General features: G+C 41.9%; 1 protein-coding gene across 4 annotated transcripts in view; it reads right to left on the bottom strand.

Annotated features, from left to right (window-relative positions):
* Positions 1–3,183, bottom strand: part of LOC117268830 (transducin-like enhancer protein 1) — a 28,104-nt gene extending 24,921 nt beyond the window's left edge. For all 4 annotated transcript variants that reach the window (XM_033645540.2, XM_033645548.2, XM_033645556.2 and 1 more), the window contains exons 1-3: positions 2,393–3,183; positions 1,991–2,091; positions 929–992 (exon numbers count right to left, since the gene is read on the bottom strand). In XM_033645540.2, coding sequence (XP_033501431.1) covers positions 929–992; positions 1,991–2,091; positions 2,393–2,416 — 189 coding nt within the window. In that variant the 5' untranslated portion in view covers positions 2,417–3,183. The remainder of the gene's footprint in view (positions 1–928; positions 993–1,990; positions 2,092–2,392) is intronic.
* Between the last annotated feature and the right edge of the window lie 11,555 nt (positions 3,184–14,738).

Below are 14,738 nucleotides of genomic sequence, written 5' to 3'. Positions count from 1 at the left end.
GCCACATGAGCGTTGAAACAATCTCTGTCCATACCAACGGGCCTGAAAACGTACATCACATGACCATTTACACACATTGGGCATGCACGTGCCAATGTAAACAGGAAGGCGATTGTCTCCTCTGCAGTTGATTGCTTAGATACAGAAAATACTACACTGATGGCGAAAAGTAAGACCAGAGATTTCTTTAGCTACACTGACAATGAGGTGGAACTGTTACAGAAAGTAAGACATGAGTATAAGGTGGTCAAGGCAGCGGAAAACAGATTGAGAATCGTACAAAGCAGGCACAGGGACATGTTAGAGTGGTACTGTACAGGGGCGTTATCCATTGCCAGAGAAAGCCATGGCAATGGGAAAGGAGAATGCGCACAAGAAGGATAACATCACAAAAGGTATGTAGACCCAGCTATAATGTTTTGACTTGACTTGCAGTGACTGATAAGACCCAAACAGGGAAGCAAACATCATCTGTATCATTGTTTCTAAAAGTCCCTGTCTCCGCCTTTCCAGACTAAAACACAACCCTGGAGTTTACCAACTAAAATGGGGTCATCTTCGTTTTCAAAGGTCTCTGTTGTACGGGTTCCAAAACACCTGAGTAGTGGTTTTAAATGAAAACATAATAGCGTCAATGTAGCCTAAACCTTTGAGCTTTTCAGGTTAAATGGCTTTCAATGTAAAAAGTTAGTTTTGTATTTTGTGTCTGACTCAAATTTTCAATGCCTCTTTCCTTGTCCCTATGCCTCAGGTAATGATACAACATTTACTCAAGACTTTTTTACTTATCAGCCTTTGGAAAGATGAAAGTTCAGCTCCAGAACACATGGAGCAGATAGGGACACAGTATCTTCCTCATGAGCAGAATCCTCACTGTGTCATGTGTGACGCTGTGGGGTGAACAAATCGAGTGTCACATGGATCTCACCATGACATAGTGTCTTTGCATCTCCGTCTTTTCACTGGCCAGCTTCTCACACTCCATCTTGAGACTGAAAAACACAACAATACACCATTTAGTAAGAGAGAAACTGAAAAACATCTCAAGTTGAGCAAATCTGACCTCATTCGATCGGAGCCTGTCGGTGTGAACGAGTTCAGTTTGCAACAGACTGAGAATTTATATAATTGTCAGCCTTTGTGGACAGTTGTTTAGTGGTTTTGACCTTGTTTTTACAGTACAAACAAGTTTTATCACTGATATAATATAACAATGATACATGAATAGCAGCACATACAGATGTGCAACAGCGATGATGATGTTTGGATACTGTTTTACTTTGTCTACAACTTTGTAGACAGGTTACAGTTTTCTCTGATCCCTTTGCTCACTGATTAGCACTAACAAACCTTAGCGATGCAGGGCACAAAGCACACAGAGAAATGGCAAAGATGGTTCTTCCTGTCGTGTTATGATAACCAGCGTCTGTTGGCTGTAGGATGTTTGGTTTAACCCTGCCCTTTGTGTGTGTGAATCAGGATGTGAGAAAACAAAACAGCCCGTTTATAGGTCAGTAGCATTCACCTGTTGAGGCCAACCCTCCCCTGCAACACAAATAAGTGAAAGTACACACACACACACACACAAAGCAAAGAAAAACTCCACACATACTCAGGCAGTCTTTTTCTAACACACAACTACACACTCACACAGGGGAAAATAAGGAGTGATTTATGAAACCCTGAGCCCACACGCCACCCTCTGGCTCTCACCCATCACCAAGACTTAGACCTACCGCAGTGTAAGCGCTAACACTGATGCCTGGGTCTGCTGCATATGTGTGCGCTTTTGTGCATGTGTGTGTTTGTAATCCAGGTTTATGGGTTAGCATGAAGCCAGAGCTGGGGTTTTGTTCATTATGGTAAGGGGGATGACTGTGGTTTAGGGTGAGGTTTAGTGCTAGAGGGTAAGATGACAATGAAAAAAATTGGCCATCATGCTGCCCCTAAAGACAGAGGAGCCTTCCATGTGAATGTTTGTATTATCCACCTGTGGTACTGTGCCTGGAGAAACTGGAACTCCTCCTTGATGCGGTCCAGTGACTCTGGGATGGTGAACTTGAAGGGCTGGCCTGGAGCCTGGTGGGGCGTCTGACACACACAAACACACAGACAGAGGATTATTAACATCATAGTGTCTCATTATGTAGCCTGAGATGTGCGTCTGATCCTCTCCAGGCTCAGATGTAATGTCAATAACTTTTATTTGTTTGCAGTTATGAGACAAACAGTGTTATGAATGCCACGCTGCTTCTCAGGGGAAGAAGAGAAAGCCTAATTTAAACATGTGCTCAGCCGGAAGGTAGAAAGGAGGTAATGTTATCTCCCTGGCTGTGGACACCAGGGTACAGCCAGGTGAGGAGCTGTTAAAGCAGGATAGGAAGAGTCTTACCGGGTGTCGCCCCTGGGGAAACATGGTTATCTCCGGGAGGATGCGACCGTTTCCTTCTTGAAAACCCCGCTTCGAGGGATCAAACTGGGGCACAGTGAGGATGTGGGGTGCTCCTGATCACGGAGACTGATCCATCTGCCGTTATTAGCAGCGCCAAGTGTCGTTAATTTCAAACAAAACCGACCGCCCCGCCGCTCCGTCCGAGTTCACGGACCGTTTAATGTGAATCCTCGCTCCTCGCTGTTTCTCCACCGTGTTTCGGTCGTTGTCTCTCCTCCGCTCCACCGGCAGCGCGCCCGTAAATCAACCGGAAAAACACGGGAAACGGCTCATTAGCCGGAGGCAGCTAAAGGGAGGGAGGGGGAGGAGGAGGGTACGAGCCAGGTGAGAAATGAAAAGCGCTCGAGCCACCTCAAGTCACTCCAGTTTTGAGTAGTATCCGCTGTATTCCGAGTACCGGGAGACAAACAAACAAACAAGGGCAAAGTCACGCCGGTGGACCCTCAACAGACAGCCGCAAACTGCCGCCTCTCTCGGTCAGAACATCAGAAACAAATCCACACAAGTTAATTGCAGTGAAGAGTTCCCACTTGACTCGCCGCGGTCGACCGTTGGCGGTTGAACAGTCAACACAAACAGAAATATTTACTTCCCCGCTGAGTTTAAACGCGTCCAAAATAGATTTCACGAAAAAAAACGAGAGACGTTGTTAGTTTTAATAACAACAACTCCCACAGCGGCGGCAGTACTCCGCCGTCTAGCTCTGCTTTACCTCAATGGCAACTTTCTCACGCGGTTTCACGCTCCTCAGCTAACCGAACATGTAGCCCCGCCCATAAATCGGCTCCAGACCAATCAGAGCCGCCGCTCCACGTGGGGCTAGTGATGAGGATTACGCAGCTGACCAATGGCCGCTCTGCAAACTGCCCCGAGTCTGTTGACCTGGTTGAGCTGCGCGGATTCTGCGCGATCAGGGCGGAGCGAGGAGCTGCCACTCCGGAGGCGCGCGGGGCGGGCAGTGCGGTGCGTGAAGGCAAGTCTCACCTGTCAATCAAAGTAACGTGGGCTCAGCAGGCGCGGGGTTGAGGATGTGCGCGTGCACACACAGACACACATACACACGTGGACACGCACATGCGCGCTAATACACAGTCGAATCAGCCCTCACACACAGAAACACAAATACTTTCTTTCTTAGCGGCTGCTGTGAAACTTCCTAACAAGTGTCGGGGCAAATCAACCCAAATCTCTTTCTCTTCCTCTTCTCTCTGCCTGGATAATAATATACTGTGTGTGAATTAATTCAGGAGGACTCACTTTGTGTTTCACTTCTCTTAAAAAAGAAAAATCTAATTATGCTGCTCATCTGATGCTGGATACATGTCTAGGAAGTTTATTGCCGTTTTCATCTACATACAGTCTATAGGGTGATAGTTCACAGAAGTCCAGTTCATAGAAGTCCAGAGACAAAGCCAAAACAAAACAAAACAAAAACCTTAATGGAATATTGTGGGGAACTTGCTATGTCACATATAGAAAGGAAACTTGCCAAGGAAAATCCTGATATGTAGTGATAAAAACAACAAACAAAAGGGTTTCCAAGCACACAAACGCAGAGAGAAACAGCTGAAAAAGGGCTTTGTTTTAACATTGGAGATGACACATGAAATTTTTAATAATCAAACACTTAATTTCCTGCATTCTGGTGATTTTTTATGCAACAATCTGCATCAATTTATGCATCTCACATGTCTTAAATTTGAGTCAAAATAAAACCTTTGCTGCTTTTTATGTTTTTATCGAGGGGGACAAATTAACATGTTCTAAATATTGAAGGAGATATGTCTCCTGTGTCTCCCTATAAGCTACATCTATGCTCAAACAGGTCAGCAGTGCACATAGAAACAAGTAGAGGAGCCATAAGGTTCAGAGAAAGGAAAAAATAATTTTATTTTGCCGTCACTGAGGTGCAACAGCGACAGAAAAGCTTTGGACCAGCAGCTACTTCGGATTGCAACACATATCAAGCTGGGAGCTCATCCTCAGGCAGCATGTAGATTTTTAATGCTGATGTATTCCTAGAAATGAGACATAAAACGGAGGTGACATCACATTTACATCATAAACAAAAGGATATAAATACAAAAAAAATACAATTTATTGCCAAGTGGGTTTGTTTTTTGGTGCATACATTAAACATATACACATTCAAGAGCATAAATACAGAGTAGAATATGTCAGGGATACTTAAAAAAAGGTACTATAACATAATAAATATGTAGAATATAGCTGTTTCAAAATGATAATAATTGTGATTATACTATAGGTAAACACACAAACATTCATCCATGAATCAAACATCAAGTGAGCAACTGACCAACTGGCAGTGCATATTACCTACTGTATACACAGTACTGCATGTAAATGTATAGGCTATGTACAGTAAAAACCTACTGTATATCTACGTACAAGCAGAATTAGTTGGTGAGTTAAAATGGGCTGATATAAAGGCATGTCTGTGTACAGCTAACGAGCATGTGGCTCGTTAGTTAGAGCCAGAATCAAGATGAGTAATTTGTGCCGCCTGTCCTGGAGTTGTAGTGATGTGTTTTTGTGTGTAACCAGTGGTATTAAGATCTGACAAACCTGAGCAGCTAATTAACTGATGAAATACTAAGTGACTGACAAACAACAGATGTGGTAAAGTGGCCACGTCATGATTGGTGAGGTGATTAAACCAGAGTCATAAAGCAGGCTCAGGGTTTTTCTCTGCTCCTCCTTTAACGTCCAAAGCACCGCTCACTTCACATGGAAAGCCCCTCAGCCACCCATGCTGACCTGTGATTGGCTTAGAGAGCTCAACCCCTGACCCTGTGGCCTCTGACCTCTGCAGCGGCTGATCCAGTCCATATGAGAGACTCCTGACTGTGACCAGCCGTGACCTTTTTCCCAGCTCTCACGACACACACACAGACACACAGACACACACGCACACACACACACACACACTCACACAGGTGCTATTCGGTGGGTGGTATTGTTAATCACAGTGGCGTGCACATACGTGTGTGCGTGTGTTTGATCCCACTTTGTCTTTTTCTGTGTTTGTTAACGCTCATCGACCTTCCCCCTCCGTACCCGTCCTTCCTAATCTGAGCCAGTCAGATTGTCTTGCAATATAAGGGCCCTGACACACAAAGCCGACGGGCCTTAAGTGAGCGTCTTGCCTTAGTTTTTGCGGTGTGTCTGGGACTAATAGGCCCTTGTTTGCCCTTGTTAACTTGTTAAAATCACTCTGGCAGTTCAGCTCCATGGATGAGAAGAGAGCTGGAATTGAGAAACGTAAACAAACAGCTTAAGTCGAGAGGGCGTGAGATCAGAACAAACTTGTTACAATAGATGAGATGATATTTTTAGCTCTTCAGCAGAAATTGTTCGTAATTGTTTGTGTTACTGTTCACTCGCGCAGGGTAAATATTTTTTGTTCTTTTGACACTGAGTTGTGTTGTTAATGTGCTAATTGGCTAATTAGCGTCATGACAGTCTTAATGACGAATACAGACTACAGCTTCCTGCTGGTGCGGAGAGTTATTTCCTCAAAATGTATGTGCTGATTGGGCATTGACTAGTCTTTGCGATGTGTTCAGTGCAACTTTTGGGCAGAGATGCAGGCGACGTGAGGCAGTGCAACAGAACGTCAACAACCAACACACCCAGGGTACCTTTCACATTGTATCTGGACATGGAAGGTCTGTGACCAAACGTCCACATGTGATGAGGTCGGAGTGAGAATATGTTGGTTTGTGTTGTTTTGTCTGGGCCTTAAGACAATCACAATATTTAGCTATTTGCTGCATTTACAGTCCAAACTGGTCCACTTTTATTTATTATTCAAATGACGCTCACGTAATGATAGTTAAACACAGGTAACACAGAATACAATGTTTGGGATGAATATATTTTTTATAACCTAAAAAAAAATTGTCTCACTTTAGAAAAGACTTTAATCATATTTCTAAAAATGCAGATTCAAGGCAATTATTTCTCTCTCTTGGTACTCTGTTACTTCAAGAAATATATAAAATCATAGGTGTAGCTTTTAAAGGGGGATGCAGTGGACACCCTCAATATTAAGACATGAGCATTTCCCCCCCAAATAAAAACATGAAAGTAGCAGAGGACTTTTTCATTCCTGCCAGCTGATTCCAGTTCCCAGACTTTTTGGTTCAAATGCAGTCCCAAAATCTTCTTTTAAAATGTTGCTGTCATGTTTTCTCAGGATCACAGCGAGCACCCCCTGAATGAAACCTAAACCTGAGCTCAGACAACAAAAGAACTTCTCCCAGAGAGTGTGGAAATGGTAATAAAAGCAGAACCTGAGACTATGGCTTCGTTCCCATTAAAAAGAGGTAATCATTAACTATTTTGTATCAGTGCTTTCTCAGTTCTCTAAACAATGCTTTGCCACAGCGAACAGCAACCGTCTCCTCCTCACCCACACAGGGGAGCATCTGCTGAGCAGCATCACATCTGGATATTAGCTGTTCAGTTAGTCACATTTACTACACGTCCTCTTCATCCACCTGTAACATCTGCTCCTCCTCACCTCACCTCAAATCTTCCTATCTAAACAGAGATCTTCTGATACCACATCGCCAGACTGCAGTCTGTCACACATCAAGGTGCAGTGAGTTAGCTGTGGGCCGGCCCCACCTCACTCAGAAATATTCCTTTCTTTGTGTAACATCATACTTCCTCGGAACAGCAAGATATGTAAATAAAAGGGTGAAGTTTTATTCAAACCACTTTTTAATGGCAAAGCAAAAGGTCAAGGTTTTTTTTGTCAGTGCTTTTTCTGCATTTCAATGATTTGATTAACAATTCAAAGCTGTAGTTAGTAACTTTAATGAAAATAACTTTGTGTCATATTTGCTGAAACTGTCTCTGTACTCTGAAAGAAGTACATGAGACAGCTAACTTGCAAAAAAAAAATCATGCTTCTAATGGCGTTCGCTAGAATCAGGCCGCGGCACACTGAAAACAACCACTAAGCACTGCCCACCAGCTGGACCAACTTTATTATTTTACAGCTAAACAGTACATTAAAATGTGTTTCTGAAAACTTTTCAGGCTAGAAACAGTGCTAGCTTTCATGTGTATGAATGTCATTGAATACTGTAACTTCAATTAGGAGCCTGGGCTATTATTTGCTTAAATCACTGACCTATATTTGGGACAGGCGTCTGTATGGGACAGGCCTTTAATTCCATTCACGCAAAACTGTTGCTCGGCAAGGATCAGGAAATGCAATCAAATTCTTAACATAAACCAGTTTGACTATTGTATAAAAATTAGGCTTCAGAGAATATGCTGGTTTAAATGTGTAAGAATAAGGTAAAGTGATAGGAATAGCTGAAAAAGTAAAAAATGGGTCAAATTAATATGAATGTCATTGAAAAGTTGAATGATTCTCACGGTGTTGAATATTGTAAGGGTTGTTGAAAGCTGATGATACAGGGCAATGCTGGCTTCAAATGTAAAATAATACCAATAATATATGAAAGATGTGGAATATTTCAAGGTTCTCACAAAACGCTCTCTGCTCATGAAAAGTTTATAAAATGTCACTCATATGTTTTGCTTCAGAGTGAAAAGGTGCTCAGTATTGTGTGAACATGGGCTTTTATCAGTGTTATTACCTTGATCAGCATACTCAACAGGAAGGTTGTTTTTCCTTTTCAAGAGTTGAGGGTTTATTTTTTTCCTCGCCAACAGCATACTGTACAAAAGGACCTTTAATTCAGTGAATAGCAACATTACATAGCTCTGAATACTGTGAAAGAATTCACTTGAGGTCAGGTTGGCAGTACATTTTGTTAATTCAGACTACGGCCTGTGCAGTGAGTACGATTAAGATTACAGGATTAAGACTTCAAGGTAACCATTAATGGCTTACATGCAGTGTCCAAAATTAACTTTTTGACTCACTGGCCAAATGGCTAGTGAATGTTCAAACTTTACCAGCCACTCAAGAGATTGCTATTGTTTTTTGGCTGGTGAGTGAAGCAAAGTTACTGGCCACTTGCTTATTTTACTAGCAGCTGGCTAGTGGCTAGTGTTAAATTTGGACCCTGCTTGCATGGCTAGAGAATATAGGCCCACTTAAGGAAAAAAGGTCTCTGTATATAACGTGTGTGTTTCCACACTGTTTGGCAACACGTCTCAGATCTTATCAGAGAGACGCAACCTGTAACACCCAAACATCCTCAGTGATACTTTGTGTTCTGCTTTAGTGATCAGACAGCAACAGTCACCAGGCAAATACGTAATTGCACATGAGCTCACTGGCCTCCTGATTTCCTTAACAAATAGCCCATCCCCTCATTCACTCCTTTCCCTCTCCCCGAGTCATTTGTTTAGAGTGGAGAAGTACACAATTAGCCTCTGCTTTGGATGGGGTACAACAACCTGCCATATAAGCCTCATTTGGTTTGCAAATGTCCCATTTCTTTCTGATTTTTAGTGGCTAAAACAAATGGCTGAGCTTTGTTTATAAAAGAGGAGGGAGACAGAGTGGTGGAGAGTGGTGGAGAGAGGAGTGACATGAGGGAGAAGTGGCTATTTTAGCTGTGACCCGGTCATCTCGCCTGTAGAGGAGAGAAGAGGCTCTCCCAGATAATGACTGAACAAGCAGCTTTGTGTGGGACGACAAATGGAGTGATCCCACTCTCTTGTCCCACTTACCACAAGAAGAGCGTTAGTGTGATGGGTGTGTGTCTTTCTGTGTGTGTGTTAGCTTATATGCAAACATATGCATTTTGTTGGGCTGTGTGCTATTTGAATGTGTGTGTATATGCGCATTTGGTTAGTTTGGTTAGTGTGTGTGTGTGTGTGTGTGTGTGTGTGTGTGTCAGGAGAGGGTGTTAAAGAGTGTATTCATTGTCATGAGGTGGTGTGTGTGTCAAGAGCAGATGATTTGCGTGAGGGTCCCAGCCAAGCCGTCCCATGGAGCCCTTTTGTTTTGTTTTGACTCTTGTGTTTTTAATGGACAACCAAGGACATAATTTGAATACCATCAACCCGGCCCTGTCTGCCACTCTCTCTGTGTTTTGGCTGAGCGAGTTTGAGGATGGGGGGGCTGGTTGGTTTCCTTGTTGGAAGAATTTGAATCCCTTTGTGCCAAATTCAGTCATCTCTGGAGTTGGACTGAGGTTGTGCAGAAGAGGAACATCGTTTGTACTGAAGCATAGGTAGGAGGGTGCTGTCCTTGGGTCGCTGCAGACTGAAACTGTTACTCTTTCATGAAGGAGTACACTTCACATCTCAGTATTTGGCAGGATCACCCAAAGAGCAAAACCATGCAGGAGGACAAAGGTGCTAATCTGCAGCGTCAACACCAACTGTTGCCAGTGAGAACCGATGACGTAAATAGACCAAGTGTATTTACTTTGCCCCCTTCAAAACTTTGCTCCTATGGCCATTTCGGTTGGCATGTCCTTGGACAGGCTGTTCCCATGCACTGTTTGTAGGTGATGGACCAGAATTTGAATGTAACCCAAGCAATTACGAATGCTGCGACCACATGACCAATGATGGGAAGGATGTAGTATAAAGAGTGAAAGTCCACATGTGGACGCAGGTTGGGGCAGTGGATGAGTCAAACAAATAAACAACTTTCCCCCAAGAGATCAGTATCTGTGTCATGTGTGAAACCAAGTGAACTTTGAGTTATTTGAAGATATGTCATCACATCATGACGTTACGTTAAGTGCACAACTTACATTAAAGGCCCAGTGTGGAGGATTTAGAGGGATATATTGACAGAAGATCAATAAGTATTTTTTTTCAATGTAGAATCACCTGAATATAAGAATAACTGTGTTTTTGTTACGTTAGAATGAGCTGTTTTTATCTACATAGGGAGCTGGTCCTCATATACGGAGATTGTCATATTGCACCAGAATGTTTCTACATTAGTACAGAGTAGTCTGTTTTTATAGATCAAATCTTTTCCATGGGGGGTGGCATACACTTCTTTCAGGCCTCATTTTGTGCATATGCAATGTTACTAAATGAGACCCCTGGTCCGTTTGTTTTGGAGAGGAAGAGGCTTCTGTGGATAATTGGTCTCCTGCTAAAAACTACCTGAACAGTGAACACTGAAGGAATTCTAACCTGGAAAAACTCCCAACCATGTTTCTTCTCTCAAACCTAACTTAAACTTTATACTAAGTACGTAACATGACAACACCAACCATGATTCCATTCCTAAATCGAAACCACGTAACTATATTCTCCCGGGTGCTTATCTGTTGGGCGCTAATTCAATAGATATCATATGTGGATATGATGCCTTGGGTCAAGCTCACTTTGTTGTCCTTTCTGTAAGCTCAAATACATCCCACATTAAACATTTATTAAAGCCCCTCTCCACTCAAAAATGTGTTTTGCTTATTGTTACTGTAACTCATTTGGATGTTCAAGCATCAGAGTTTCTCATTTAAGTTTCTCTGTGCTCACCTCAAATGCAAATTTAAGATGTGTAGCTACGTAAAATGATGTTTTAAGACATCACAAATCATTTCAAAGCCAATCCTGGTTCAATAAGCAACTTTGTTTGATTTTATGATCAATGGATACACTGCAGCTTGATTTTAAACAGTGTCTTGTAAGGCGTCCATGACTGCTTTGTTTAAAATGTATTATTAAACAAGATGTGAAAAATTGAAACCTCTGATACACATGTACTGAGAATGAGACATTTTGTATCTAGAAGTTATTGAACTTTAAAAAATCACCAATATTTGCATATTCAGATATTCTGTTTTTCCAAGAGTTAGTAGGAGGAGAATTTTTAACGAGATAATTGACCTTTTTTGGTGGAATAAGACACACAGATACAGATATAGTTATACACAGATAATAATCAAAGCAGAGTATGTTTTATGTTATATAGCGTGTCTGGAGAGGATCTTTAAAATCAGATCCTTCTTTGGTGAGCTAATGATCTTGATCTTGATGCAGATATCTATAATGTATTATAAACATACATATAATGTATCATAATCTGCTTATGGCATCATATTATAGTTATTAACACTTATCAATATTAATAGTACATGATAACAATAATCATAATATATTATAAAGCATTTTTATAAGACATAAGGTCACTCTCTGACTTTTTTTCAAGGATCATAGTGTATTATAACTCCCATACATTCATGGATGAATCACTGAACTGGATTACTGGCACAGGACAAGGGGCCTGAAGTGTCAGGGGCCTCCCACGTGTGCTTCATTTGCAAAATCACTCGAAGCAACACTTACCGACCAGGAAGTGACTCAAAATGACTGCAAAGAAGGACAAAAAGCCCACAGAGATATGCAAATACACTACACAAAACAACCACAGGAGCAAAAACAACCACAAAGAGACACTAAATTACCAAAAAAAGACACAAAATGTCTGTAAAGTGACACAAACCCACAGAAAAAGATGCAAAACTACAACAAAATCTGTGGGTCTTGTTACAGTGTAGAGGAGGTGGTGGGGCCTTTTGCATATCTGTGCCCAGGGGCCGTTTGTCTCATAATATGCTCATGAATACATTAAAATAATTTTATAATGCATCATAATCAATGCTATAATTAATGTGATTATGAGTAACTCTAAGTGGTCACTGGGTGCTTTAAGAAAAGAGAAAAAATGTTATTAAATCTATGCAAGAAGAACACACAAACAATAAATTAATTTTGTTTTTTGAATGGGTCATAATGGGATTAAAATGCATTATTAAATAAACTATAAGGGAATATAATACACTTTAATCCTTGCAAAAAAATATCAGTGTGACCAGCAATTATGAAGTATTATGGTACTTGACACAATATAACTATACATTGATATGGCTGTAGTTATACAGTGCTATAAACACATTATAATTCATTATAGACATGGGCAATATGGAAAGTGTTGCCACTGTTTGACTATGACAGTAACAGTGCCTATAAAGCTAACACTGCTTATTTGCCATTTAAGGCTTATCAGATCACGTCATTCAAATTTTGTCCCAGATGTGTTTGCTGCTAAAGTTAACTGAGCTCATGTGCATAACAGCCAACCTTTGTCTGGTCCGCCTTAGGCATTGTCATACATCCTATGTTGCAGCTAAGATTTTTGACATACAATAAACTCTTCACCTCATAAGAGCATTCATGAAGTGCACCTTCAGTTGCCATGAACTCCCTGCAACCTTTTAGGATTTTAACTGCACTGCCTACAGATATGAACCGTTTTCCACTAAATCTCCTCCCAAACTGTCAGCCCAGTAAATCACCGCTGTCATACATCCACAGAGTCTCCACATGCTCGGTCTACACATGACATCATCCCCTCACTCTCTGGTTTCAAGCCTTTTGAGAGTGATGCTGTGATCGCTGGGCAAAAACTGAAGTGTCACAGATGATGGAGGTAACATATGTGAACATGGTTTAAGGCTGGATTTCACTCATCGAGGTTATCGTATAATTCTCGCCAACACTATACATTTTCACATGTAACTTGGGACGCAAACTGTGCTGACGTGGGTAGAAACTGCTGCTGATGACTGTCAGGGGGGTATTTTTATGAGCAAATCGTGTCATGCTTTCATTGTGCTTTATTCACTTCCTCATTATTGACTATGCTTTATCTTTGCAGTGTCGGCTTTTTCTCTTGATCCCTGAGGTGATATCGTAACTAAAAAGTCAAGATAAAGACTGAAGGAGTCACCATTCTGGCTGTGGTCATGATTCACCGTATTACCATGTCAAACAGACTCTAACCCTTGGAGGGATGGTTTAATAGTTTGCGTGCTGGGTTGATTGCAGTCATAGAAAGTGATTCATTAATTAACATATAATCTGCAATGGTAGTATCTTATGTACAGTAAGAAGAGCACTGTGAAGTGCGAATAAACAAGATCTTATTTTCCATGAAGTAAAAGGAATGTGCTTTAGATTATAATGACATTATAGAGAAATAATCAATTATTTATGGCTAATTTATTAGTAAATATGTGTATTAAATGTTGGGTAGTTTTACTCCATTGTGACTGTGAGGGTTTTCCTCTTCTGTGGGTGGAAAAAATAGCCAAGAATCCACTTATTCTATAGTCCGAGGGTGTCCCGGATCCAAGCTATGTGAAACAGGTTTTTGGCATTTGTTGAAGCCGCAGTATGGTGTTCATTCCCAGTTTGCAGAGTTCTTGTATAATTTATGACTGTGCATTAAACAGCCTAGCACCAGGCAGCCCATCATGTAAACAGATCAGGGCTTTTACAGGCAGCTTGCCGGCTGTTTAAACAGACGAAAGGAAAAGGGGAGAAGGAGGGAAATTAAAACCTAAATGGAAAACATGTGCGACTGTGTGTGTGTGTGTGTGTGTGTGTGTGTGTGTTTGGGTAGGTGTGGGGGGGGGGGTTGCAACTAGACGAGGTGGAAGTGACACAGTGTGAGGCGAAAACGCACACATAAAAACTTGCAAACACATATAATCACACACATACAGACAAGCTCGCATGCACACAGACACACACACACAAACCTACGCACCACAAAACCTCCAGTTTTATCAAGTCCAGCTGCGAGCGGAGTCGTATCAAAGGGGCAGCATGTGGAGCAGAGCTGTGGTGCTGCGGAGAAGATCAGGTCCAGATGGGTTTCAGTCTGTCAGGCAGACCTGCTCGCCTCTGCTCCGGTTCGCCCTGCTTTGTTACGTTAGCCACTGATCTTTTATCTCCTGCTCCGTCCCTTTGTGTTCTCTCATGGCTTTCCTGTTTTAGTGAAGTCAAATAGGAGGAACAGCAGAGGTGACATGCAACAAAAGCGATAAGCCGGTTGCAAACCCACAATGTGTGTTGTGTACCTTGGCTCAGAGCCACCAGGACGTCCGTCTGCATCTCTGATCACAAAGACAACAAGCCAAACTGGATATTGTCAGAAGAGAATAAAGAGTGCGTGGAGCGGGTGGATGTTTTTGAAAGAGGTTTTGGCGGTTTAATCTGTGTGTCCTAACATGTGTAGTGGCAGTCAGAGCCATGATCTACAACAGATGGGTGAGCAAAAAGGCAGCTAATCAAGACACACACACACACACACACACACACACACACACACACAAAAGTTCAAAGGGTTGTGTGGGCAGAACATGGCTTAAAATGCAGCGGATGAAACATAATAAATCACTTGAAATGCTGAAAAATTAATTGTCATGAAGACAAGTCTCTGCAGCCATCATACAGCGATTAGCACAAACCACATCTGGTCACATTCATAGTGCTCGATTCTGAAGAAAGGAAAAGA

This window comes from Epinephelus lanceolatus, chromosome 9 (assembly GCF_041903045.1).
Source record: "Epinephelus lanceolatus isolate andai-2023 chromosome 9, ASM4190304v1, whole genome shotgun sequence".
Lineage (NCBI taxonomy): Eukaryota > Metazoa > Chordata > Actinopteri > Perciformes > Serranidae > Epinephelus > Epinephelus lanceolatus.
The sequence above is the reverse complement of the archived record's forward strand: the minus strand, read 5'-3'. Positions and strand labels throughout refer to the sequence as shown.